The sequence below is a fragment of the Myotis myotis genome, unplaced genomic scaffold (genome assembly GCF_014108235.1).
Source record: "Myotis myotis isolate mMyoMyo1 unplaced genomic scaffold, mMyoMyo1.p scaffold_m19_p_8, whole genome shotgun sequence".
NCBI lineage: Eukaryota > Metazoa > Chordata > Mammalia > Chiroptera > Vespertilionidae > Myotis > Myotis myotis.
The window spans coordinates 21,970,091-21,998,012 of NW_023416390.1; the positions used below are offsets into that span (position 1 = coordinate 21,970,091).

A 27,922-nucleotide genomic window follows, 5' to 3' on the forward strand; every position below is an offset into this window, starting at 1 on the left:
ATGATATATAAAATAATGTAGCAAGTTCATCAAGAAATGAGAGCTAAGAAATGAGAGAGAATAACCACAAATAGGGCAATAAAGACCTGTAAGTCATTTAATGTAAAGGTAAACCGTCTTGTAGAATAATGCCATCTGAGGGCATTATTATATTAAAACACAGTGCAATAACTGATACTCATAATGTTGATTCTAAGTCATTACAATATATTTAAATTATCTTCAATATATTTTACTTAAGAATATAAAGAATTCTGTAAAGTTACAGACTATATAACCACCTAAAATGGTTAAAATTTTTTTTAAGATTAATGCTCAAAAAGACAAACTTTAGTTATATAAAAATTCATTTATGTGGAATATCAAATATTCTTCAATGATACTAGATAAGTAAGGTGTTACTGTGTTGGCTTCCAAGTGAGCTGAAAATGAATTAAAGGAAAAAGTGGTAAAGGTCAAAGAGCACAAACTTTCTTTGATGGAGGTTAACATAAATTCATATGCTATACTATGTAAAATATGTAAAATGGAAATTGGAAAAAAGGCATTTAATTTAAAGTGAAAACTGTACATAAACATATAGAATGATGGTACCAAGAAATAAGAGGCCACAGTGGAAACCAGGAGAACTGTTTAGCAATGTAGATCAAAGAAAAGAGGCAAGTGGTCAGTGATAATCCCAAACATAGTCTTTGGCTGAGAGCAGCCAGGATATCCCTGCATTTCAGCCGGAACACTTGAATAGTCTCCCATTATGTTTTCAAAAGAGTTTTTAAAAATAACTGAGAAATAGCCAATTAACCATCTTTACTTCTCATTTCTGATTTAATGCTCACCAAGCAAAACTGAACATGTTAAATTTGTTTATCCACATGAATACTTGGCTGAATGAGGCTGACACCTGGCTATCAATATACCAGGGTCAAATGTGATGACAAAGGACACTGTAGACAATCCAATGGTGTTCTGCTTCATTACTCAGCCTCTTTTAAGTTTGATCGGCATGACAGGTCTTCTAGGGCCTAATCATCCTTTATTGACCAATTCTCAAATTCTCATACCAATAGACCCTGGAGAACAGATGACCATGCCAAGTATAATGATGCTCAATGAAACCATCTCTTTCTTGAAACTACAGTGATCTGGTACATAAAGAGTGCATTCCATTAATAGTTACTATATTCACAGAAGGCAGCTTGCCTGTAGTAATGAAAAATATTCATCCTGTAAATGCATCACTTGCTCACTTTCTAAGCAGCCAAGTGGTATTGCTCATTTGTATCTTGAGAACGGGCAAGAGTATTCATATCGGTACCATTTCTAGTCATGTTAGTCATCTGGTTTTAATTGCACTGAAAAATAATTAACAGGAGGAAAAGAAGATAGCAATTCCCAAATGTCATTTTATGGTTATATAAGCCCCCCCAAAGCCCGTAAACAACAAAAATGTCTCTTTTCTAAAAGTATGTTGGGACATCAAATTTTTAGAAAAACTCATTTTAAAGACCAATGACAAAGCATTTAGACATTTAGAATTGTCTAATCAAGAAACTGTGGTTCTAGTTTAATCACAGAGGAGGTATATTTAAAAAAAGTATTTGTGTCTCATCTTGGACAAACTTTTGGACTTAAGCAAAAAATAAAAAAATGAAACATTTGTAAAGCAGGTACATTCCAATGTGTGTTTGTTTTCTGTCTCCTTTCAGAATAGCTTCAGTTCAGTGTCTAAGACAAGAAGTCCCAGATTGGCTAGCAACAAGTAAAAAGATATTTTTGATATCTCCCATGTTATCCTTGAGGGATGGTGCTTTACACCAACATGGGTTATTTCAGCCCTTCAATCCTCAACATTCCTCATCATCAGTCAATTTCTAGAGAAGTAGGATGAAAATATTACATATTAACAGATGATTTTAAATGTTTTAGAACAAAATCCTGAGACGATCATCTCAAATTGCTTCACTGTTAAAAACTTGTTTTACCCCAGATTACAGTTTAAAGCAGAATCAAGAAAATTCCAAAGTATAGTAATACAGAGCAGTTATCATGCAAAAAGAGAAACAATAAAGAAAAGGGGAGGGAATAATTTTGGAAATTAGGGTAAGCCAAATCCTTAAAAATACAAATTTTGGGTATACAAGACATATAACTCACTTTGAAGGTGTAGAAGGGCTGGTGATGCAGGAATTCACCATTTGAGAGGCTTTCAATGGTCTAGAACTATCAGAAAATTAGAAAATATATAATGTATACAATTATATTATTAAAAATATATATTTAATTTACAAAATGAATTATTCTGAACTATAGACCCATATCTATCCTCTTGAAAAGCAAATAATTATACTACTTTTACTAGCAATAGAGGCCAAAGGAGAAAACAAAATACTATATCTGGCCCAGCTGGTGTGGCTCAGGGTTTGAGCATCAACCTATGAATCAGGAGATCATTGTTTGATTCCTAGTCAGGGTACATGCCCAGGTTTTAGGCTCGATCCACAGTAGGGGGTGTGCAGGAGGCAGCTGATCAATGATTCTCATTATTGATGTTTCTCTCTCTCCCTCTCCCTTCCTCTGGGGGAGGGGGGGGGAGGGGAGATTATATATACACACACACACACACACACACATATGTATTAGAGGCCCGGTGCATGACATTCATGCACTTGTGGGGTGGGGCGTCTCTCAGCCAGGCCTGCACCCTCTCGTAGTTGGACATCCTCTGAGGGGTCCTTAGCACTGCTAGGGAAGCAGGAGCCTTGCGGAGGCGGGACAGGCTCCTGCCGCAGCCACTGTGCTCACCAGCCATGAGCCCGCTGGCGAGCCCAGCTTCTGGCTGAGTGATGCTTCCCCTGTGGGAGCACACTGACCACCAAGGGGCAGCTCCTGCATTGAGCATCTGGTCAGTGCGCGTCATAGTGACTGGTCTTTCCGCCATTCAGTCGATTTGCATGTTAGCCTTTTATTATATAGGAGATATATATATATATATATATATATATATATATATATATATATATATATATATATATATATAATACTATCTCTGGCCTTTCCTTGATCTAATGACCTAAATAAACAGCATTGGAAACAAAGTCAAATGTAAATGAAGTCGAATGTAACGCATATGAACAACTTGGGAAAAATTATCTTGTCCCAGTTCTTTACTTTTAAGCAATAAAATAGTAATAGCTCTCATTTTTTGAGGACTTACTAGATGTCAGCCACTGGAGTAAGAATGCGTGCGTTTCACAGCATTTAACGTTCACAACCACCCGATTATTTTCCCTACAGCTAAGTCAAGGAATTTGTCCAAAGTCTTAAAGCTATTAAATTACAGAGTCAGATAGCCTGTTTTCAGGCCTGGTATGATTCATAAAGAGCCTACATTGATAGGTTGATATAGTACTACTGCCAGCCAGAAAGAGTAACAACTCTACCAGCAGAAGGCAGTTGTACCAAGTAAAAAAAACGAACAAAAACAAACAAAAAACACACCCACAAAACCCACATCTACTCCAAAGAAAGGCCATAAGACAAAATCCAGAAACATTAAGAATCTCTGGAACAGGTTTTATTAGTATATCCGTTAAGGTCTTTAATATATACTTATAAGATGTAGTATACATTTCAATTATTAAACCAAGGAGAAAGACATTTTTACGAAACAGTATCAATTCACGTTAGCAAATGTTCATCCACTCTCTGAAATGTCTTTTATTCCACTTTAGCCAAGAAATCTGGCTTTTCCGGCGTACTAACCATATGACTTTAAGAAAATTACTTAATCTCCTTGGGTCTCCTCTGTAAAATTAAGAGTTTAGACAAAATCTCTAAAGTCCTTTTCAACTCTAAAGTCCTAAACTTTATGACTCTCTCAAACTAGAGTCCAAGTATAAAAAGGAACTACATTATATGGTTCCAAAGTAATACAAGTATGCAGAAGAAAGAGCAGTATTCAGAAAGTCCTAAGGTTTTTCTTGCATTTTATGATGAAGCAAAATTAAAGGTTACTTCTCTTCTCATGTAAAAATTTCTAGGAGCCACTGAAGTTCTTTACTCCCACTGGTAATAATACATTTATGAAGACAAAATCTATTTTTGGGGCCCCAGCATAACATTCAATATAGTGTTTCCCAAATTTCCATATCCCAAAGAGCCAGAAAGGCTTTGGTAAAAATATTGATTCCCAAGTCCTATCTTAGAACTAATGAAACAGAACTTCTAAGGAACACAGGAGTCAGTATTTATGTTCAGATAATGCATATGAGCATGCAAATTAAGTTTATATTCCTAACATATATCACACTGTGTTCTAGTGATCTAAAATCGTTAAGAGTTATTACCTAAAGAGGTAACTTTTTATGAAAGGCAACTAATGTACTTGGAAAATTTTTGAATAAGCACTTTATTACTTCAATTGATTACAATTACTTCAATCAGGCAGTAATTTAACACAAAATCTCCAAATAAAGCAAAATTAAAATTTCCTTCTTCGTCTGATTTTACCTGGCAGCTGTGTTATCTAGCTTAGTCATTCTTTTGATCAGACACTACAGGCTTTCCACATTATTATTATTATTATTAAGCCTTTCTACTTTAAAAGCAAAGGCAAAGAAATTCTCTCTTAAGGACTTACATTGCCATATGCGCACTCCAACCGAGAGTGAAGGGTGGTTTTGTACTTTCAGTGCAATGAGATGACAGGGTCAGGTATCTTGGAATGATGACTTGCTGCCCAATCTTGTTGTTAAGTGAGAGAGTAATATTGAAGCTATATCGCTTCAAATGAAGAATGAGGATCCTAAAAACAGGAGACGATGACGTCACTAGTTTGTACATAATAAAGGTAGCTCTGTCATGCGTGAAAAAAGATCACAGCAACTAGCCATGTTAAATAGCTCTTGATTTAAAGAATACATTTGATCAAACTAAAGATTTGGCCAAAGAACATTTACTGCATATCTGCTATGTGCTAGGCACTGTGTTAAGTAGTAAGAATAGAAATAAAAATAAAACAGTGGCATTGGGTGGATTTAGGTAAAATACTTACAATGTTCCTAGAAAAACAAAATACACACAAAAAAACCCCACATCAGGCAAGAACGCTATATTTTTAAATGCTAATATTGATAACTGGGTTAAATTCTTAAATTCAATGTCATATAGTTTTAAAAAATAGGTGTTATATAACCACTGATAATTTTAATTAAAGCATTAAACAGCCCTATGTTGGATGGTAAACACTGGTTTTTGACAAGCTGATTTTTTTTCCTTGTTCATCCTTACCTGAGGATATTTTTTCCATTGATTTTTAGAAAGAGTGGAAAGGAAGATGAGAGACAGAGAAAGAGAGAAACACTGATGTGAGAGAGACACACTGACTGGTTGCCTCCCACACACACCCTGACAGGGGCGGGGGATCGAGCCTGCAACTAAGATATGTGCCCTTGACCAGAATCGAGTCCAGGACCCTCAGTCCACAGGCTTATGCTCTAACCATTGTGCAACCGGCTAGGGTAACAAGATAATTTTTGACAAGAAGTAGGCTTATTTCATTAGAACTTTCTGTGAAAAAAGCTAAGGCAAACAGAAAAAATTTTCTCTACTTAAAAGTTCTACAAAATTTCATGGCACATCTGGTTTGTGGGTCTGAAAAGGCTTTTAGATCTGTAAAAACACTTCTTCTTAATTGCTACTGTGGCAACCTTTCATCTCTAATACAGAACATAATCTTTGCTTGATGGACTAGATATAGTTCATAGTGCACAAGAACACTTTAACAAGTGAATTTTTCAGAACTTTATGGGAATAAACCTCAATTCTGCAAAAATAATGTCTGATTTATGGAAAACAGTTTCATTTCTTACCATATACATATACCTTCATCACAGAAGCCACGAACTGAAAAATCTGTAAATTAAAGTTATCAACTGTATTTTTCTCTTAAAAGTATGCTAGAATTCCTAACCTTCACATTCACAACTTGAGAAAACACAAGGATACAACTGATGTGAAGAAATTGTCTAATTTGCTGACAATTAGAAATGTAAGCATTCAGAAGTCTAACTGCAATACAAAACTATTATGAGATGTCAAATATTTTGACTAACTCTTCAAATAATCATACCAAAATAAAAGGCAATATGAAAGACAGATGATACAGTTAAAAATCACTGATTTACAAAGATGAGGTAGACTAGAAATGAACAGATTTTTAAAAAAATTTTTAAGTACATTAGAAAGATATTTTTATTGATTTCAGAGAGGAAGGGAGGGAGAGATAGAAACATCAATGATGAGAGAGAACCACTGATCAGCTGCCTCCTGCATGCCACCCACCAAGGATTGAGCCTACAACCCGGGCATGTGCCCTGACTGGGGATCGAACTGTGACCTCCTGGTTCATAGGTTAATGCTCAACTACTGAACCACACCAGCCAGGTAGATTTGATAAAGACACCAGACCCTTCAAAAATAGTAGTTGATTGGCTTTAATAGTAAAATGAACAAAAACAAAAAAAGTACAATATTAAGACTTATGATACAAAGGCTTCTATTTCATGTAAGTTTGGAATAAATTAACCTTTAACATATGTGACCTACCAGAAAGAAAAAAAACTAAGACGATAAATTCCCCTCAGTATTTTTTTCTACCAATTGAAAGACCATATAGCTAGACAGCTAGAAAGGGAATACATTCAGCTTGCCAGGTCAAACAAGTATTTTTAATTGTACACCGGTTTCATTCACTAATGACAGCTGGTAATAATCTTTTGCCTTAATATTTGTCCCCTCCCACCCTCCTGACTTAAGACACTCACAAATAGCAAAGAACAAATTCTTTGTTATGATTTAGAAAGTCATTTCTTGAAAAAATATTTCATTTTCTAGAAAGGAACAAAAGAACTAGGCTCTAGAGCAGTGATGGAGAACCTATGGCATGCATGTCAGAGATGACACGCGAACTCATTATTTTGGTTGATTTTTCTTTGTTAAATGGCATTTAAATATATAAATAAATACCAAAAATATAAGTCTTTGTTTTACTATGGTTGCAAATATCAAAAAATTTCTATATGTGACACGGCACCAGAGTTAAGTTAGGGTTTTTCAAAATGCTGATATGCCGAGCTCAAAAGGTTCGCCATCACTGCTCTAGGGGCTAGGTTCCAGAAACTCCATACTTAATTCTTTTTTTTTTTTTTTTTTAATATATTTTATTGATTTTTTTACAGAGAGGAAGGGAGAGGGACAGAGAGTTAGAAACATCGATGAGAGAGAAACATCAATCAGCTGCCTCCTGCACACACCCCACTGGGGATGTGCCCGCAACTAAGGTGCATGCCCTTGATCGGAATCGAACCCGGAACCCTTGAGTCCGCAGGCCGACGCTCTATTCACTGAATCAAACCGGTTAGGGCACTTAGTTAATTCTTATTGTTACAGAAAACTTACCAACTTATAAGAGCCTTTGAATAAAGAAATACACAAATTGCAGAAAAGTACTCTTCCTATTTTATTTTCACACACAGATATATGTGTCTGTAGCAGATTTTTACTGAAAGTTTGGGATAAGAGAGGGAGGGGCTACAGCACAACACAAGAAAAAAAATTATAATTGAATGTTATACATTATTTAATTAAAAAACTACTAGTATTCACTATCATTATTCCCAAGTTTCACCAGCCAAGTCCTCTTGTTGCCATCACTTGGGACTCTGAAGTTCCTTCAACATTCCAAACCCTCCTCCTGTCTTCTCCATTCTAGCTTTCTATCCTCTGCCCTCTTCATATCTCAGCTCTACTGACCTTATTTACCAATCCACTCTGGTAAACCTTACTTATTCAGTAATATTTGTAAGTACTTTAAAAAAGAAAAATGAAAGAGCAATTAATTTTACCTGGGTAGCCTGTTAAATTTGTGCCTGACAAGAGCACACTTCCCACTACACTTCTCACAGGAATACTCAATTTCTTCTGCCTGTAAAAAGACAAGAAGGAAAAATAAAGAAGCATAAAGTTGAATTAGTATTATCCCATTAAATGCTACTAATTTTCTTTAGTCATACTACTTCAGTGGCTTGACAGCTCCGACCAGTTTGTATCCACAAACCTAACTAAATTAAGACCTAATGCTCAAAATATAGTTATAATAACATGCCCTATTTCAGAATTCCTAATTTCCTTTTTTACAAAGGAAACATCTCAATTTATGATAGTAACTCAATTTATGATAGATTCTACGGTAGCAGATTCTCAACCTTTTCCCCATGAATACATACACAAGAACCACTGCCAAGAGTATATCTAACATTTGGCCATAGCAGAGATAAGATCACCTTCAGGTTAGGCGGAGTTCCTGGTCTGTTAGGTGTAACTCTACCCCTTTCTTATAATGGAACTCAATCTTCTGGTAACAGCCCACTAAGAACAACTGCTCTAAAGGACCAAAGTTTGGGGTGGATAGCATTACCTAGAGAAAACTGAAACAAGAAATCCTTAAAAAATGGGGGTAAAGATACACAGGAAAAGCTTCAAATTCTATGATAATAGTAGGAATAGCAAGGAATGATTAAAGCAAAAAGAAAAGCAGAGTATTTATCATTGGGTGGAGCTAAATGTTACTCATTTAAAGAAAAGAAGTTTTTTAACCTTAGGAAGACAATTCTGCCCATTTGCTACAACAAAACAAGAAACACTATTTTAAAGACAAAGGGTAATCCTGGCAAATTTCCTTCAGTTATAAGGACTGCTACACAACAGGTCCAATTATGCCTCAGATTATCTGTAACAGTATTTCACAGACACAAATATTTATTTACAGCATTAGGTAAACATGACTTCTGTGTTGTTTCTAATAGAGTACATACAACCTAAGAAAAGCAAAGAGCATTTTTTATTCCTCAGATCTTAGTATACTCACTTATATAGTGTCTCCAATTTTAATCCACATTACCAAATTTTAGCATGTGTCACTTCCTAGGCTTCAAATTAATATTTGTTTACAAATAACTGCTTCTAAGGTTTAAAACACTTCCTGTTGAGTCAAATGTATAATCTATTTAAGCAATCAATCTTCTTCAATGAGTTAACAATTAGATTTATCAAGCTTTTAAAAATATTTATAAATATTTCTCATTTGTTTTCCCTCAAGTAATTTTGTCCAAATTCTGCCTTAAAGAAACCAACTTCAAATATAATTATATATGATATATAAAATTTAGTTATGGAAAAATACCAAAATATATTACTTACCCTAAAGAAAAGATCAAGAGAATCTTGAACTGAACGCAGAGGGAGTGGCTTTTTCCTTCGAGGAAGGTCGATGGAGAGGTCATTAAACTGTTCTCTTTTGGGAATAATCTCTCCACATCTGTAAAAGAAGACAAATCTAAGCATTCAGAAACCTAACTGCAATACAAAATAAATACAAATATACTTCAGGAACACTGCTCCCCCACAGTGTATGAACAGGCTATGATTAAGCATAAGAAATATACACATTTAAGACACGTTACTTTAACCCTTATTAAATCACAGGTATCCGACCGGTGTTGGTCAGTGGCTGAGCGTTGACCCATGCACTAAGAGGTCACTTGGTTTGATGCCTGGTCAGGGCACATGCCCAGGGCTGTGGGCTCAAAACCCAGTAAGGGGCATGCAGGAGGCAGCCGATCGATGTTGATGTTTCTCGCTCTCTCCCTTTCCCTCTATTTCTAAATTCAAAAAAATATATATATCCAAAAAAATCAACACAAAGGGTAATCCTGGCAAGTATTTAAGTACTTTCTTGAAATGTGAAAAGGCCCTGAGGTACCAAGATTCTGGCATTTTTTTAAAAAAGGTTAGAACAGAATGAACAAGGGGAAGAGTAATAGGAGATGAAGCTAGAGAGTAAACTGGGGGAGAGGGGTTAATCAAAGACAAATCCTAAGAAGTTTTGTAGATCATAGTAAGGATTTCAGCTTTTATTTTAAGGGTTACAAGCAGAGGGTTGACATGAACTAATTTCCATTAAAAATTTATCACTTTGACTAATGTGTTTAAAATAGACCACAGAGAGACAAGAGCAGAAAGACACCAGTTTAGAAGGAACTGCAACAATCCAGGCAAGAGATGATAGCAGCTTAGTCCAAAGTAGTGGCAATAGAGGTGGTAAGAAGGGGTCAGATTCTGGATGTACTGTGAAGAATTGAAAGGATGTGCTGACAATTAGATGTAGGGGTGCAAGAGAAAGAAAAGAATTAAGATATACACCACATTTCTGGAACTGTCATTACTGAGATAGACTGCAGAAGGAAGTTTTATGAGGAATATTAAGTACTTAATTTTAGATATTTTAAGTTCTTCAAATGAAAAATTCATAATTCTTTTTAAAAAAAATATATTTTATTGATTTTTTACAGAGAGGAAGGGAGAGGGATAGAGAGCCAGAAACATCGATGAGAGAGAAACATAGATCAGCTGCCTCCTGCACACTCCCTACTGGGGATGTGCCCGCAACCAAGGTACATGCCCTTGACGGGAATTGAACCTGGGACCCTTGAGTCTGCAGGCTGACGCTCTATCCACTAAGCCAAACCGGTTTGGGCAAGAATTCATAATTCTTCATATTCAAGAATACATGAACATATTGAAATGCCATGTAATAATTGAAAACCGGTAGATTTAAACTATAATACTTTAAAAAATAGGTATATTTGGCAAACTGGCCAAACTAACTTATAGTCAGAAGAGACAGAAGCTAAAAATAAAAAATTACAATATGAGGAATAAGGTATATAATATCTTCCTTCAGCCAGAAACTACTTTGTGGTTAAAGAACTGTCTTTTTTTTCTTTTTTAAAAAATATATTTTTATTGATTCAGAGAAGGGAGGAGAAACATCAATGATGAGAGAGATTCAGTGACTGGCTCTCTCCTGCACGCCCTCTACTGGGGATCTGCCCACAACCCGGGCATGTGCCCTTGACTGGAATCGAACCCAGGACCCTTCAGTTCACAATCTGACACTCTATCCCAGCTGTGGGCAAACTACGGCCCGCAGGCCGGATCCCGCCCGTTTGAAATGAATAAAACTAAAAAAAAAAAGACCGTACCTTTTTATGTAATGATGTTTACTTTGAATTTATATTAGTTCACACAAACACTCCATCCATGCTTTTGTTCCGGCCCTCCGGTCCAGTTTAAGAACCCATTGTGGCCCTCGAGTCAGAAAGTTTGCCCACCCCTGCTCTATCCACTGAACTAAACAGGCTAGGGCTAAAGAACTGTCTTAAAGAAAATTATTAATAAAGCAACTAAGTCATGGTCTTTGAGGAGATAGTTGTACCACAGTGGCTGTGGCCCCACAGAAACTTGTTGCCTACAGACTTGGCAAACTCCTGGGCCACTGTTCAGCCTGGTGTGCCTACATTCTGTAAGTCACGTAGTTTCATGCACCGATGCACACACCTCAACTAAACACCTGACATTTGGGCGCTGCGCCTGACAGATGCTGTTGGCACAGCGCTGGAGCCACCTCTTTGATATCATCTTCTTTCTTCCTGTGCTGCCTGTGGCCATTTCTATCAGAGGCAACTGAAATTTTTCTATAAAAATAAATTTGGTTGCCCTAGCCCAGGGATGGGCAAACTTTTTGACTCGAGGGCCACAATGGGTTCTTAAACTGGACCGGAGGGCCGGAACAAAAGCATGGATGGAGTGTTTGTGTGAACTAATATAAATTCAAAGTAAACATCATTACATAAAAGGGTACGGTCTTTTTTTTCAATAGTTTTATTCATTTCAAACGGGCCGGATCCGGCCCGCGGGCCGTAGTTTGCCCACGGCTGCCCTAGCCAGTATGGCTCAGTTGGCTGAGCATTATCCTGTGCACCAAAAGGTCACTGGTTTGATCCCCGGTCAGGGCACATACCCAGTTGTGGATACAATGCTCAGTTGGGCACATATGGGAGGAAACAGATTGATGTTCCTCTCTTCCCCCTCTCCCTTCCTCTCTTTCAAACCAATAAAGACATGCACCAAGAGGTTGCTGGTTCGATTCTCAGTCATGGCACATGCCCAGATTGTGGGCTCGATCCCAGTGAGGGGCGTGCAGAAGGCAGCTGATCAATGTTCCTCTCCCACATCCATGGTTCTTTTTCTTTCTTCCTCTCTCTAAAAAAATCAATAAAAAAATATTTTTTAAACCCTTGTTTCTCTTTTTGACTTGAACAAATTTTGTTTGGAAAGTGCACTGGGTCCTGGCTGGATGGCTCAGTTGGTTAAGTGTCATTCTGTACACCAAAAAGTGGCAGGTTCGATTCCTGGCCAAGGCACATACCCGGGTTGCGGGTTTGACCCCTGGTTGGGGCACATATGGGAGGCAACTAGTTGCTGTTTCTCTCTCACATCGATGTTTCTCAGATCAATGTTTCTCCTCCCTAACCATCGCTCTCTAAAATAAATATCTTCAGGTGAGGATTAATAAAAAAAGTGCATTAGAAGGGAAGGATGGCAGTTTATCATATTATTAACTGCTGATGGGTTTTCCAGCTTTTACAAGAAGATAAGCTGAATTTGTAAGACCTGGACTTTTTCTTTTAAAAAATAATTTATCCACTGGAGGAAAAAATGCTAAAGAAAGCATGAAGGCAACAAATGTCACAGACTGGTGACATAGCGCAATTTACAATAGCTAAGAACTGGAAACAGCCCAGGTGCCCATCAGCAGATGAATGGATAAAAAAGCTGTGGTACATTTACACCATAGAATACTGTGCAGCAGTAAAAAAAAAAAAAAAAAAAAAAAAGAACCTCTTACCCTTTGAGGCCGCATAAAGAGATCTGGAGAGTGTTATGCTAAGCAAAATAAGCCAGTCAAAGAAAGACAAATATCACATGATCTCACTCATATGTGGAATCTAATGAACAAAACAGACTGATGAACAGAATAGATCCAGAGATATAGAAGCATAAAACAGACTGATGGATCTCAGAGGGAAGGCGGGGTAGGGAAGTTGATGGGGAGAGATTAACCAAAGAACTTATATGCATAATCAATGGACACAGACAATAGTGTGGTAAAGGCCTAGGGTGTGGGGTGTGGGGTGGAGGGCGTTAATGGGGGAAAAAAAGGGGACATCTGTAATATTTTCAACAATAAATTTTTAAAAGTTAAAAAAAGTCACAGACTAGTAATACAAAACTACCATCTTTAGTGTCCACGTTTCACATGGTTATTCAAAATTCTAGTAAAAAATACTAGAATGTTCTAGCTGAGAGACCTCAGTGAACACTACATTTTGAGCAAACCAAGAAAAACAGACAAATATGGAAGCCAAAGAATGGAGAGCCAATATATGGGTATTGAGTATTTCTAAAAAAAAATTCCAGAATAAAAGAAAAGTAGTATTTAGAGACTAGTTTCCTTGAACTGAAGAAAACTCCAAATCTTCAGATGAAAAAGCTCCATCATGTTAAAAGCAAAATTAACAAAAAGTGTCTAGATCTAGATGTAAACTAGTGAAAAATGCTAATTTCCAATAAATAAGGAAGATTTTCAGGAAGAAAAAGATTATCCAGAAAATCAGGTTTCTCCCAAGTTACATCTAGTAACAAGATACAATGAAACAGCCCAGTCTACATGGCTCAGTGGTTGAGCATCGACCTATGAACCAGGAGGTCACAGTTCAATTTCCAGTCAGGGCATATGCCTAATTTTCTGGCTCGATCCCAAGTAGGGGATGTGTGCAGGAGGCAACCAATCAATGACTCGCTCCCATCATTGACGTTTTTATCTCACCCTCTCCCTTCTTCTCTGAAATCAATTAAAAAAATTTAAAAAGATACACTGAAACAGTTTGCATAATATGTTGAAGGATAAGGCTATATGTGACTGAATAATCCTGTATTAAGTCATGTATTAAAGTCACAAAATTAATTCTCACTAATACAGGGGCTGTGAAGAATTCTACTCTCTCTGAAAAATTGTATTCAGATATGTGCTACCAATAACTGGAAAATTAATCAAAACAGAACCTTTTGATGTGATACAATGAACATGGAAATTAAATTTAGAAAGTAAATTTGAGTAACTAATGTAAATATGGTTAAAAAGCATTGCAGAAGTTAAAAATAATTCAAATTTTGATCTATTTTATAAAAACCCATTTTTAATAAAATCAATTTGGTTCAATAAAATAAGCAATAGCAAGTTTTTTCAGGATAAAAAGAACAAGTATTCCCAGATAACTTGATATTCCACACAGCCCTAGCCGGTTGGCTCAGTGGATAGAGTGTCAGCCTGCAGAGTGAAAGGCCCCAGATTCAATTCTAGTCAAGGGCATATGCCCTGGTTGTGGGCTCGATCCCCAGCAGGGGACTTGCAGGAGGCAGCCAATCAATGATTTTTCTCTCATCACTGATGTTTCTATCTCTCTTTCCCTCTCCCTTCCTCTCTGAAATCAATAAAAATATATGAAAAACAGCCAAAACCGGTTTGGCTCAGTGGATGGAGTGTCGGCCTGCGGACTGGAGGGTCCCAGGTTCGATTCCGGTCAAGGGCATGTACCTGGGTTGCGGGCATATCCCCCGTGGGAGATGTGCAGGAGGCAGCTGATCGATGTTTCTCTCTCATCGATGTTTCTAACTCTCTGTCTCTCTCCCTTCCTCTCTGTAAAAAAATCAATAAAATATATTTAAAAAAAATATATATATATGAAAAACAAACAAAAAAAGCACACACACAGTAGATCAAAATGAACTGTTATCACTAAAGTATATGGCAAAATATTTAAGTACTTTTTAGTTCTCACCCCAACAAGCATTTTTACAGAAAATAGTAACACTAAAAAAAGATGTCTGTATTTCTGTTTTTCCCATGACATGGGAAGGAAAATGTGGTAAGAATTAAAACCTTCAGAAGAGTTTCAATCACTTGCCATTAAAATTAAAAGGAGCCCTAACCAGTTTTGCTCAATGGATAGAACATTGGCTTGAGGACTAAAGGATTCCAGGTTTGATTCTGGTCAAGGGCACATGCCCGGGTTTTGCAGGCTCGATCCTTAGTAGGGGACATGCAGGAGGCAGCTGATCAATGATTCTCTCCCATCATTGATGTTTCTATCTCTCTCTCCCTCTCCCTTCTTCTCTGAAATCAATAAAAACATATTTTAAAAAAAAGAATTAAAAGGAAAAACAGATTTCTTGGAGACTACTTACGCTTTACAGATAATGGAGTGTTGAACCTCAAACTCCAAATTAGTAATAACAGGGCAAGTGTATACTCTAGTGGCTGAAATATCTGGTGAATTTTCTTCTCCAGGAACAGGTTCAGTCTTCCAAGTTTTATTTAATTTTTCCATATCCTCTTTTAGCTGGTCTAAGCACTGACTTAGAAATTCATGAGCATCCTAAGAAGGTATAACATCTTTAATCAGATCAAAACATTTTTTATCACAATAATAGCTTATCAACATTATGATTTATAAAACTAAGCACTTGGGAGTCAATAACACTATATTAAAAAGTAACATAGAGATTTACTCTAATGATTTACTCTACATATTTTCTGAATAAGAACAAATGATGAATTATATATTCTTTACTATCAGTGAGATTAGCAAGAATAATGGAATCACTTCTTACTTCATTTTTTATAAAAAAAGGTAATTTAAAAAAAAAGCCTTTGTAGGTAAAATACCCCAAGTTCCTTCACGGACAGAACACATCTGTATTATTAAAATATAATAAACCACAAAAGAGTCACATTGAACCTTACCAGAAGTTCTTAGGTTCTCCAACCTGTGATGAACACAACATATATGTATAAATCTCACTTTAAAGTAAAAATCAGGTAACACACTAAGATCATTTCAATTTCCACTACCTTTAAAGTGGCTAAAAACAACTGGTACTCACATTCTGCATATAACCAGAGAATCTCTCTGCTGTAGCAGAAATGGCATTTTTAACCTTCTTGAGTAAATCCTTTTTGGTCTCTGAATTACAGGTATCTTTTTTTACAAGCAAGTGTGCAAAGCGTCTGGTAAAACAAAAGAGAATAGTTTAGCATGTTTTACAAAACACTGAATGGTATGATATTTTAAAGACTATTAACATAGCACATAGAATTTTAAGTGTCTAAAACTTCATTATTCTATAATCAATAAGGTAAAAGTTTACTCAGTAAGTACGTAACAGTTACCTGATAAGTGCATTGTGTGGAATTTTCTTCCATGGGATACCTTGCTTAAGCAGGTCATTTGCAAATGACTGGAGTGAAAATAGGGACTGTAAAATAGCATTCATATAGCAAGTATTTCCCAAGTTGGAGAAGCTGAAAAGTAAAGAAAAAATACTTTTGAAGACATTGGTAGTTCCTGAAGTATGTTCATTAGAGCATGGGTTCTCCAGAAAAGCATGCATCAGAATCACCTAGAGGGCTTATTAAAATACATATTGCTGGGCCCCATCTCCATAGTTTCTGATTCTGGAAAAAGAAGGTGCAAAAATATGCATCTCTAATAGGATCAACTGATGTAATGCTGCTGGTCTGGGACCACACTATGAGAACCACTGCATTATAACATTACTAGAGGCCCAGCGCACGAAATCGTGCACAGGTAGGGTCCCTACGCCTGGCCCGCGATCAGGGCTGATCTTTCCTCGCTGCTGGCAGCTGGCCGCATCCCCACTGCCACCGGTTGCCCTCTGTGTGTGGGGCGACCGATGGGGCGATTGGGGCCCTGGCACTGCCCACATCCGCCACCACTCACCCCCGGTTCCCAGTTCGCCATTGGGCGATTGGGGCCTGCGGGCTGGGGGCAGCTTCTGCGTTGAGCATCTGCTGTCTGCCCACTGGTCGTCAGTTTGCATCATAGCCGACCGGTCGTTCTGCCATCGGTCAATTTGCACATTACACTTTATAAGACTAGAGGCCCGGTGCACAAAAACTTGTGCACTGGGGGGGGGGGGGGGTCCCTCAGCCCAGCCTGTGCCCTCTCACAGTCTGGGACCCCTCAGGGGATGTCCACCTGCTGGCTTAGGCCTCCTCCCCAAGGGATTGGGCCTAAGATGGCAATCAGACATCCCTCTGGCAGTCCGGAAGCCCTCGGGGGATGTCCACTTGCCAGCAGGGAGCAGACCTAAGCTGCAGTCAGACATTCTTAGCGCTGCTGAGGAGACAGGAGAGGCTCCCACCACCACCGCTGGCAGCCATCAGCCTGACTTGTGGCTGAGCAGAGCTCACCCATGTGGGAGTGCACTGACCACCAGAGGGCAGCTCCTGCATTGAGCGTCTGCCCCCTGGTGGTCAGTGCGTATCATAGTGAGCAGTCATTCCCAGTCTTTCTGCTGTTAGGGTTAGTTTGCATATTACCCTTTTACTATATAGGATAGAGGCCTGGTGCATGGGTGGGGGCTGGCTGGTTTGCCCTGAAGGGTGTCCCGGATCAGGATGGGGGTCCCGCTTGGGTGCCTGGCCAGCCTGGGTGAGGGGATGATGGCTGTTTGCAGCCGGTCACACCCCCTTCAGGGTGGGGGTCCCCAATGGGGTGCCTGGCCAGCTTGGGTGAGGGGCCAATGGCTGTTTTCAGGCTGGCCACACCCCCTTCAGGGTGGGGGTCCCAACTGGGGTGCCTGGCCAGCCTGAGTGAGGGGCTGAGGGCCGTTTTCAGGCTGGCCGGCGACTGAAGTTCCCAGCCTCTCCTTTTTCTCATTTTTTTTTTTTAATTCTGGGATTTATTTACCTTCTATAATTGAAACTTCGTTGCTGTCACTGGAGCTGAGAGCCAGCTCCAGCTCTGAGGCCATGGCCTGCTGAAAGCAGGTATCTGGGGTTTGTTTAGCTTCTATAATTGAAACTTTGTTGCTGTCACTGGAGCTGAGAGCCGGCTCCAGCTCCGTGGCCACCACCAGCTGAAAGCAGGTATCTGGAGTTTGTTTAGCTTCTATAATTGAAACTCTGTTGCTTTCGAAGCTTAGAGCTGGGCTGTGGCAGGTGGAGAACCTTGGCTTCCTCCATCACTGGAGCAAGCAAGCCTCCTGCTCACTTCAGCTGCGTGGCTGCCAGCTGCCATCCTGGTTGGCGGTTAATTTGCATATCACCCTGATTAGACTATGGGAAGCGTAGCAAAGGTACGGTCAATTACCCTTTTTGTCTTTTAGTAAATAGGATAACAACATATACTTTCAAATAAAAGCTAACAGAGGCTGGGGACTTATGCAAATTGCTATTTGTTCTTAGTAGGACCACTGGGTCATAGAATACAAAAGTAGGGCAAAAGTAGGTTTACAGTTGTGAGTAAACAAAAGCTTATCATTGTATTATTAATCACTGCATTATTTTCCATATGAACTGTAAACCTACTTTTGCCCCACTCTGTATATGTTGTGTTTAGCTTCAATGATTACTACCAAACCCTTTCCCAAAGTACCTATTTTTAAAAAACCTTTATTTAGAAATATTCTCAAACTTTTAGGGAAGTTGCACAAGAATATTCTTTATCTAGATTCACCAATTGTTAATCTTTTGCACTATATGCTCTATCATTTCATACCTCTGTGAGTTTTATTTTCCTGAACCATTTGAAAGTTGCAGAAATCATACCCCTTTAGCTCTAAATACTTCAAGATGCATTTCCTAAGAACAAAAACATACTTCAGTTGAATCACTTTATAGAAAGAAAGCAAAATGAAAGAATTTACCTACCCCTGCAGTTGCTGTTGGTGAGAGGAAAGGGGCACTCTTGGTTTATTCCAACCAGTATAATCTTGATTACACCTCAATTTTTTAACAGATAGAGGAGCTGGCTGAGGAAGAAATCCCAAACTTCTTTTGGCAGAGGGAGTTTGGCTTGAGATGTTAGTCCTATAAAAAAGAATAAAAATATAAAGAAGCAAAACAGTTTTTAAAATACTCCCCTCTCACCCCCATAAGTAGATTCAGAGAAGTCATATCTGAGAGAAAAAAAATCTAAATTTGGGGAAATACCAGTAATAATGATCACTTGAGGAAAAAATCCACAAATTCCAAGTCTGATAGAGAGCTGAAGAAGCATATAATACTTAACCTACAATCAAAATAATCTAAGTCAATGGCTTAAGAAACAGTATAAATATAGTTTTACATTTTTATTCACTTTTACCACTTAATGGATATCATACATTAGTTTGCCTAGTTTGAAAACATTTGGACAGTTAACTTTTTCCACTATTAAATGACACAACCAATATTCTTACCCAACCTACTTGAGAACAACTTTCAGTTTATATGCTGAGAAGGGAAAATATTAGTATCTTTTAATTTTCCTAGATAGTGTGATTTTTTCCAAAAAGACTGTACCAATTTACAGATTCCAACAGTAGTGATTTCCATTTCTTCATATGGTCTCCATTACAGTATTACTAATTTAATGAGTGACACATGATCCCTCATTGTTATTTTATTTTCCTGATTACTACTGAAGTCGAATATATTCTTATAATTGTTTACTCTTCTCTAAATTTCTTTTTGTGCACCCTTAGGTTTTATATCGGATTCTTAAAGATTTGTAGTTTTTTACACATTCTATATTCTAGTCCTTTGTCTATTAGATATCCTAAGTTTCAGGTTTTTGCATAGTCAAATTTATCATTTTTCTTTTATAGTTTCAAATTATGTGTCTTGTTTAAGACTCATTCTGTAGCATAAGGTCATAGAAATGTCTTCCTTAAAAGTTTTAACACCTGTTTTCCCTCCTATTTAGGTCTTTAATCTGCTTGAATGTTTATTTGCTTGTATGTTGTGAAGTAGGAATATGATTTGCTTTTTTTATAAGGAAAAACTGTCTCCAAATGACTTATTGTCTGGCTAGGCCATCTATTAGCCACTGTTTGGTTTTATTGTAAAAAAAAAAAAAAAAAAAATGTGTGCCTTAGTCGGTTTGGCTCAGTGGATAGAGCCTGAGGACCGAAAGGTTCTGGGCTAGATTCCCATCAAAGTCATGTACCTCAGTTGCAGGCTGCTGACCCCTGCCCAGGGCCCTGGTCAGGGCATGTGCAGGAGGCAACCAATCGATGTGTTTCTCTCACATCGATATTTCTCTGTCGTTCCCTCCTTCTTCCACTCTTTCTAAAAAGCAAAGGAAAAATATCCTTGGGTGAGGATTAAAAAACAAAATGTGAAGTAGAATACTTTACAAAAAAGTATGTAAAAATGAAATGTGTACCACTGTGTCAATTGCGAGGGAAGCTGCATGTGTGTGGGGACAGGAGGTTCATAAGAACTCTCTGCACTTTTTGCTCAATTTTATTATGAATCTAAAACTACTCTAAAAAAATAAGGTTTATTAATTTTTAAAAAAGTGAAATGTAGAGCTCAACAACTTTTAAAATTTTACTGATTTCAGAGAGGAAAGGAAAGGGGGAAGAAGATGGGAACATCAATGATGAGAGAGAATCATTGACAGGCTGCCTCATGCACACTCCACACTGGGATACACCCCACAACGCTGCAGCCCTCCTCACAGGGAATCGAACCATGACCTTCTAGTTCATAGGTAAACGTTCAACCACTGAGCCACGCCCCTGGGCAACTTAGCAATCTTTATAAAGTAAATACCTATGTAACAATCATTCATGTCAAAAAACTCTAAATGCCTCCTCCCAAACACAACCCTATTCCTCTACCCTAAAAGTTATCACTAACTATTTCAGGTTTATCCTTTCAATGCACTGCTAAATACTGTAGTTTGGACAATGCAAGGTATATCTGTTTCCATTCTTTCTCTCTCAACCTTTCTGCATCTTTCATTGCAGTTGTTTCTTTTTAAAATAGCAAATAGATTATTCCTCCTTAAAAATCCAGTTTAGCCCTCGCTGGTTTGGCTCAGTGGAATGAGTGTCAGCCTGCAGACTGAAGGGTCCCGGGTTCGATTCCAGTCAAGGGCATATGCCCCCAGTTGCAGGCTTGATCCCCAGTGGGGGCGTGCAGGAGGCAGTCAACAGTGATTCTCTCTCATCATTGATGTATCTATCTCTCTCCCCTTCTCTCTTTTTTTCTGAAATCAATAAAGATACATTAAAAAAAAAATACAATTTATTGCCCTGGCTGGTGTTTAGTGGTTAGCACAATGGCCCGTGGACCAGTGTCTTGGGTTTGATTCCCAGTTGATGCTTCTTCTCCCCCTCCCTCCCCCTCCTTCCCCCGTCTCTAGAAGTCAATGAAAAAAGTATCCTTAGGTGAGGATTTAAAAAAAAAATCCAGTTTATCTTTCTCTTTAATTGAAGCATTTAGTATATTTATATATAATATACTTAATGATTTGGGTTAATAACTGTTTTAATATCCTTGCCTACTAATTCTATCATCTGTATAATCTGAGTCAGTACTTATTAATTTTTCTCTTCCTTATGAGTTGTGTTTTCCTGCTTATTAGTATGACTAGTAATGTTTTCTCAGGTGGCAGACATTGTGAACTTTACCTTGGTGGGTGCTGGATATTTTAGACTTCTATAAACATTCTTTTTGTTGGTGTTGTTAATCTTTATCAAAGGATATTTTTTCCATTGATTTTTAGGAAGACGGAGAGGGAGGGGGAGGGAGAGTGGGAGGGAGAGGGGAAGAAAAACATCAATGTGATACAGACATTGGTTGCCTCCTGCACGCACCCCAACCAGTGCAGGGGATTGAACCTGCAACCCAGGTATGTGTCCTTCACCAGAAATTGAACCAGCAACACTTCAGTGTCCAGGACTATAAACATTCTTGAATTTCGTTCTGGAATGTGGTTAGGTTACCTGGAAACAGTTTGATCTTTTGGGGCCTTGCTTTTAAGGTTTGTTATGAGGGACCAAAGCAGCAATTAGTCTAGGGATAGTTTTCATCACTAATAAGGTAAGACCTTTCTTAGTATTCAAACTGCTATTCAGAATAGGAACTATGCCTGGGTTTATGTGAACTCCCTAGTATTATTCCCTTAGATCCTCTTGAGTAGTTCTTTCTCTAGCCTTGCCTAGATTTCTCACCTACATAAGATGATTGGCAGCCAACTGAATACTCAAGGTGGACCCTCTGCAGATCTCTGCAATTCTTTCTCTGTACAGCTCTGCCCTCTGGTGCCCTGTGAATTCTAGGTGCTTTGGCCTCTCTAGATTCTTAGCTCCATTTCCTGAACTCAGGAAGAGCACAGGGCTCTGCCTAATTCCCCCTCTGTGTGGCAGCCTGAGAACTTTCTCTAGAAAGCAAGCTGGAGCAGTCATAAGGCTAATTTTATTTGTTTCCCATCTCTCTAGGATCAATATACTTCACTGCCTCATTTCCAATGTCTTAAGATCCATTGTTTCATATGATTTGCTCTGGTTCATAATTGTTTCATGAAGGAGGACAGTCTGGTCCCTGTTACTCCACCTTGGCCAGAAAAGGAAATCATCTTTAACTGTTTAATATGTCTAACTTAACTGTGGCCTCCTCTTAAATAAGAAAAGGAACTTAAACTTGTCCTCTGGAAAGAGGACATGTACAACTAGAAGTTAAGAAACAAAGGGAGATTTACTATTTACTTTTCACTGTATCCACTCTGTAACTTTTGAAGTTTCTACTATATGTATTTATTAGTTATACAAAAGAATAAATTTTAAAAGTATTTTGATGTTAAAATTCACCTTTAAAATTATTTTGCTCAACAGTATTTCTTACTTTCACTCCTGTTCAGTTTTCTTTTTGAATACTTTCTTGTATTATCTAAAAATAGCATTGTCTGCATTCTTCAATTAGAATTTAGCTGGGTATACTGGTAGAATTATTTGATGCTATTACTTCAGTGTCTTCTGTTCCTATGTTGCTAATGTCAGTCTGTTTTACCTTCATAGATGACATTTTCTTCTGGTAGCTTTTAAAATTTCTTTATCCATCATATTCTACAATGTGAATTTTTATTTTTTTAATATTTGCTGTTAGCACTTGTTGAGGTAATTTTTCCATGTGTGGACTTTCATCATTTTCATCTATCATGTCTTTGACAAATTCCTTACTTTTATTCTTCTTAGTCTTTCCCCCCAGAATGCTATTAAGACATGGAAGATAGACCATGGAGACCAACATAAGTCTCTCAATTTCATTTACATTCATCATCTCTTCTCTGGTGCATTCCATGATCATGCCTGACGTACTTAGTAGTTGCCTCAGTCTGGACCTCTAATCTGCATAGGACTTTATGTTAGGGGTTCAGAATTCTTGCCCTATGAAGGTAACACTAAAGCAGATACCAAATCACCGCAATTCCCATTTCTTTGTATTTTTTCTTGCTCAACGAGCATCAGGCAAGCAGCACATTTATGGTTTTGTTTTAGCTTATTAGCATAGAGAGAGCAGTTGTAGATACCCACCTTCATGTAGCTTCATATAAGAAACCAGGTTCTGGTCTGGGGTCTTGTTCAGTTTCCAACCTCATGTTAATTTTGAAGACCCAACCGTAAATACTTGACTCCTGTCTATGTTTTCCATGTGTCTTATGGACTCAGCCTTTACTCAATATTAGTTTTCTCACTTATCTGAAAATTTTTACCTTATTTTTTGAATGTAGCTTTGCATTTTGAAAAATCACTCCCCTCAATCACTGCTTTGTGCAATGAAATGATTATTCTATTACTTTGAGAAAAAATCTGTATTGTACTAATAAATCATTTATAAACCAAATGCGTTTTTTTAAAACTTAAGATTTCTTTATGATCCCTCTAATAAACAGAAATAAGCCAAGCTTCCTCTCTCTTAAATTCAAATGACCTGCCGAGACCGGTTTGGCTCAGTGGATAGAGCGTCGGCCAGCGGACTGAAGGGTCCCAGGTTCGATTCCGGTCAAGGGCATGTGCCTGGGTTGCGGGCATATCCCCAGTAGGAGATGTGCAGGAGGCAGCTGATTGATGTTTCTCTCTCATCGATGTTTCTGGCTCTCTATCTCTCTACCTTCCTCTCTGTAAAAAATCAATAAAATATATTTAAAAAAAAAAAAAATTCAAATGACCTATAGTTACCACTGCACTCATAAAGTGCTTGACAGATACCACCCAAAGTCTTATATACTTAAATATACATTATCAAATTCTTTACTTCACCTTAATCATTTTCTATAAATAATCAAGATGTTTTTTACCACTCTGAATTTCCAGTAAAAACCAAAATATGACTTAATAGGTCATTCATTATATACCATATTTATTATACAACATCATTACCATTACTTTTTACATTTACCATTGCTCCTCTGTGCTACAATCTGTAATCACACCTTCCTGACAAGTGTTTAGCAGTTGTCTTATATACTTATATCCAATAAATCTCAAAAAATGGCTGAAACCGGTTTGGCTCAGTGGATAGAGCGTCGGCTTGCGGACTGGGGGGTCCCGGGTTCGATTCCGGTCGGGGGCATGTACCTGGGTTGCAGGCACCTCCCCAGTGGGAGGTGTGCAGGAGGCAGCTGATCGATGTTTCTCTCTCATCGATGTTTCTAGCTCTCTATCTCTCTCCATTCCTCTCTGTAAAAAATCAATAAAAAAAAATAAAAAAATTTAAAAAATCTCAAAAAATGTAATCTACAGCTATAGACCACAATTAAATTTTTGACTAGCCTTTTCCAATAATGTGAAACTTGTTTTTTAAAAAGAAAATGCCCTTATAGATCAATGGAATAGAATAGAGAACCCAGAAATCGGCCCGAACCAATATGCTCAATTAATATTTGACAAAGGAGGCAAGAACATACAATGGAGCCAAGATAGTCTCTTCAATAAATGGTGCTGGGAAAATTGGACAGATATATGCAAGAAAATGAAACTAGACCACCAACTTACACCATACACAAAAATAAACTCAAAATGGATAAAGGACTTAAATGTACGACAGGAAACCATAAAAATTCTAGAAGAATCCAAAGGCAACAAAATCTCAGACATATGCCGAAGCAATTTCTTCATTGATACAGCTCCTAGGGCACTTGAAACGAAAGAGAAAATGAACAAATGGGACTACATCAAAATAAAAAGCTTCTGCACAGCAAAAGAAACCATCAACAAAACAACGAGAAAACCCACTGTGTGGGAAAACATATTTGCCAATGTCATATCTGATAAGGGCCTAATCTCCAAAATTTATAGGGAACTCATACAACTTAACAAAAGGAAGATAAACAATCCAATCAAAAAATGGGCAAAGGACCTAAATAGACACCTTTCAAAAGAGGACATTCAGAAAGCCAAGAGACATATGAAAACATGCTCAAAGTCACTAATCATCCGAGAGATGCAAATCAAAACAACAATGAGGTACCATCTCACACCTGTCAGACTGGCTATCATCAACAAATCAACAAACGACAAGTGCTGGAGAGGATGTGGAGAAAAAGGAACACTTGTGCACTGCTGGTGGGAATGCAGACTGGTGCAGCCACTATGGAAGACAGTATGGAGTTTCCTTAAAAAACTGAAAATGGAACTCCCATTTGACCCTGTGATCCCACTTCTAGGAATATATCCCAAGAAACCAGAAACACCAATCAGAAAGGATATATGCACCCCTATGTTCATAGCAGCACAATTCACCATAGCTAAGATCTGGAAACAGCCTAAGTGCCCATCAGTAGATGAATGGATCAGAAAACTGTGGTACATCTACACGATGGAATACTATGCTGCTCTAAAAAGGAAGGAACTCTTACCATTTGCAACGTCATGGATGGAACTGGAGAGCATTATGCTAAGTGAAATAAGCCAGTCAATGAAGGAAAAATACCACATGATCTCACTCATTCATGGATAATAGAGACCATTATAAACTTTTGAACAATAATAGATACAGAGGCAGAGCTGCCTCAAACAGATTGTCAAACTGCAGCAGGAAGGCCGGGATGGGTTGCGGGGCAGGTGGTCGGGGGGTAAGAGATCAACTAAAGGACTTGTATGCATGCATATAAGCATAACCAGTGGACATAAGACATTGGGGGATAGGGGAGGCTAGGGACTGTCTAGGGCGGGGGGATAAAATGGACACATATGTAATACCCTTTGTAATACTTTAAGCAATTAAAAAAAAAAAAAAGAGGATAATGTGGAAAAAAAATAAAAATAAATTAAAAAAAAAAAAAAAAAAAAAAGAAAATGCCTTAACTTTTGATAGGTACCTTAAAAAATACACAGGCAACAAAGGCAATCTGTTGAGATCTTAATATTTTCATAATTTGGGATGATGGAGAATTCACTGATCCAGAATCTGATCATATTGCCAGTCACAACCTGTGGCCTCAGTACAAATTTTCCTAGAATTTAGTTTATTCATTTACTAAAAAATATAAAAAAGAAGAGTTTTAATGAAAATATTTGTAGGTACTTTTTAACTAAAATGTCAGGATTCTATGATTTTCATCAATTTTGTTATTTTAAATTAGTGTATTCACTTAGAATATACTTAAAGATGTAATAAACCTTAATGTTGAAATTAAGGTACATCTTACAAAGTTGATGTGAAAGAGAGGGGGTAAAGGGTATTCATGCATAATCTATCCCTTCATTCAATATCTGAAGAAGCCCTAGCTGGTTTGACTCAGTGGATAGAGGATCAGCCTACGGACTGGAGCAGCAGTTGCCAAATGGTGGCCCGCAGACCACTGGTGGTCCGTGAGGTCCGAAAGGTTGGCGACCACTGGACTGGAGAGTACCAGGTTCGATTTTGGTCAAGAGCACATGTCCGGGTTGTGGGTTTGATCCCCAGCAGGGGGTGTGCAGGAGGCAGCCAATCAATGATTTTTCTCTCTCATCACTGATGTTTCTCTCTCTCCCTTCCTCTCTAAAATGAATAAAAATATATTTTTTAAAAATATTCTGAAGAAGAGAGCTCTTTAAGTTCTTTACAGAGCATATAACCAATGCATACCTGTCTAGATTAGTATTGCCAGAAGAGTAGTCCTTGGATCCAGATCTGCTACCATAAAAGGATGATGACTGCAAAGGTAAAAGTCCTATAAAACGAAGAAACACAGGAACAATTTTATTCCTAAATCAACCATTGAAGTCCAATTAATAATAAAATTATGCATTGGGCCTATTTATATTTAACTCTTTTCCCCCTTTCTTTTCATCAAAGTTGGATAAATGTTAAAAGATCTATACTGTGTAAAAGGTTATAATAGCTAAGAATACTCTCCTGCCCTAAAGCTCCAAAAACTTTTTAATTTATTCATTTTGAACAGTATCAACTGACTCCCTATTAGGAGAAACTTGAAATTTCTCATTTACATCACCCCTACTCTTATGTACTTCCTTCCGACCAATTATTAGTTGTGTTATTTTAGTTCAACTGATTAACTTTGTAACTTTAACACACTTAAAACTTCTACATTTTGTTCCACGAACCTTCTTATCTTCCTTCTCTCTCCTCTTCCACCTTAACTTTTGTAATGTGTATCTTAACTTCAACATTGTTAAGGCTTATTACACCTTCAAGTATTTTCTAACTATAGGTTGATTATAAAAGCTTAAAACTAGTAAATGGAGATTATATAATGTATTATTATTTCAGAGATAAGAAGTATATTCAAGATACTTCTTTCTGTAGGAGTCTAAAATCACAACTCGGAAAGGCTAAAAGGAGATGATTTCTAGAGTCTTAATCGAATTAATTCCCTTAAACTCTCAATTTATCAAAATTATGCCATATTTTAGTTTGCTTCAATTTAATTTCAAGTTGACATAATATTCAAATCTACATAGTTCAGAGGATCATAGAGATTGGTTAAGTGTAGGAAATATTAACGAAACTTAATAGACAATTTAACTTTTAGATTTTGTAAAAACAGGGTACAAGGTGAGATTAAGCAATTGCTTTAGGCAATAACTTCAAGATCTTATAGAACTTATAGTAAATGGCAACACTGATGAACTTTAATTTCAATCACTTTAACTCCTTGAA

General features: G+C 37.6%; 1 protein-coding gene across 8 annotated transcripts in view; it reads right to left on the reverse strand.

Annotated features, from left to right (window-relative positions):
- USP37 (ubiquitin specific peptidase 37) overlaps positions 1 to 27,922 on the reverse strand; it is an 80,288-nt gene that overhangs the window by 21,472 nt on the left and 30,894 nt on the right. For 6 of the 8 annotated variants that reach the window (XM_036320805.1, XM_036320803.1, XM_036320802.1 and 3 more), the window contains exons 9-17: positions 26,888 to 26,972; positions 18,698 to 18,856; positions 16,193 to 16,324; positions 15,907 to 16,030; positions 15,208 to 15,398; positions 9,259 to 9,376; positions 7,905 to 7,984; positions 4,640 to 4,804; positions 2,155 to 2,220 (exon numbers count right to left, since the gene is read on the reverse strand). In XM_036320805.1, coding sequence (XP_036176698.1) covers positions 2,155 to 2,220; positions 4,640 to 4,804; positions 7,905 to 7,984; positions 9,259 to 9,376; positions 15,208 to 15,398; positions 15,907 to 16,030; positions 16,193 to 16,324; positions 18,698 to 18,856; positions 26,888 to 26,972 — 1,120 coding nt within the window. The remainder of the gene's footprint in view (positions 1 to 2,154; positions 2,221 to 4,639; positions 4,805 to 7,904; positions 7,985 to 9,258; positions 9,377 to 15,207; positions 15,399 to 15,906; positions 16,031 to 16,192; positions 16,325 to 18,697; positions 18,857 to 26,887; positions 26,973 to 27,922) is intronic. The other 2 variants (XM_036320807.1, XM_036320808.1) reach the window with 2 other exon arrangements.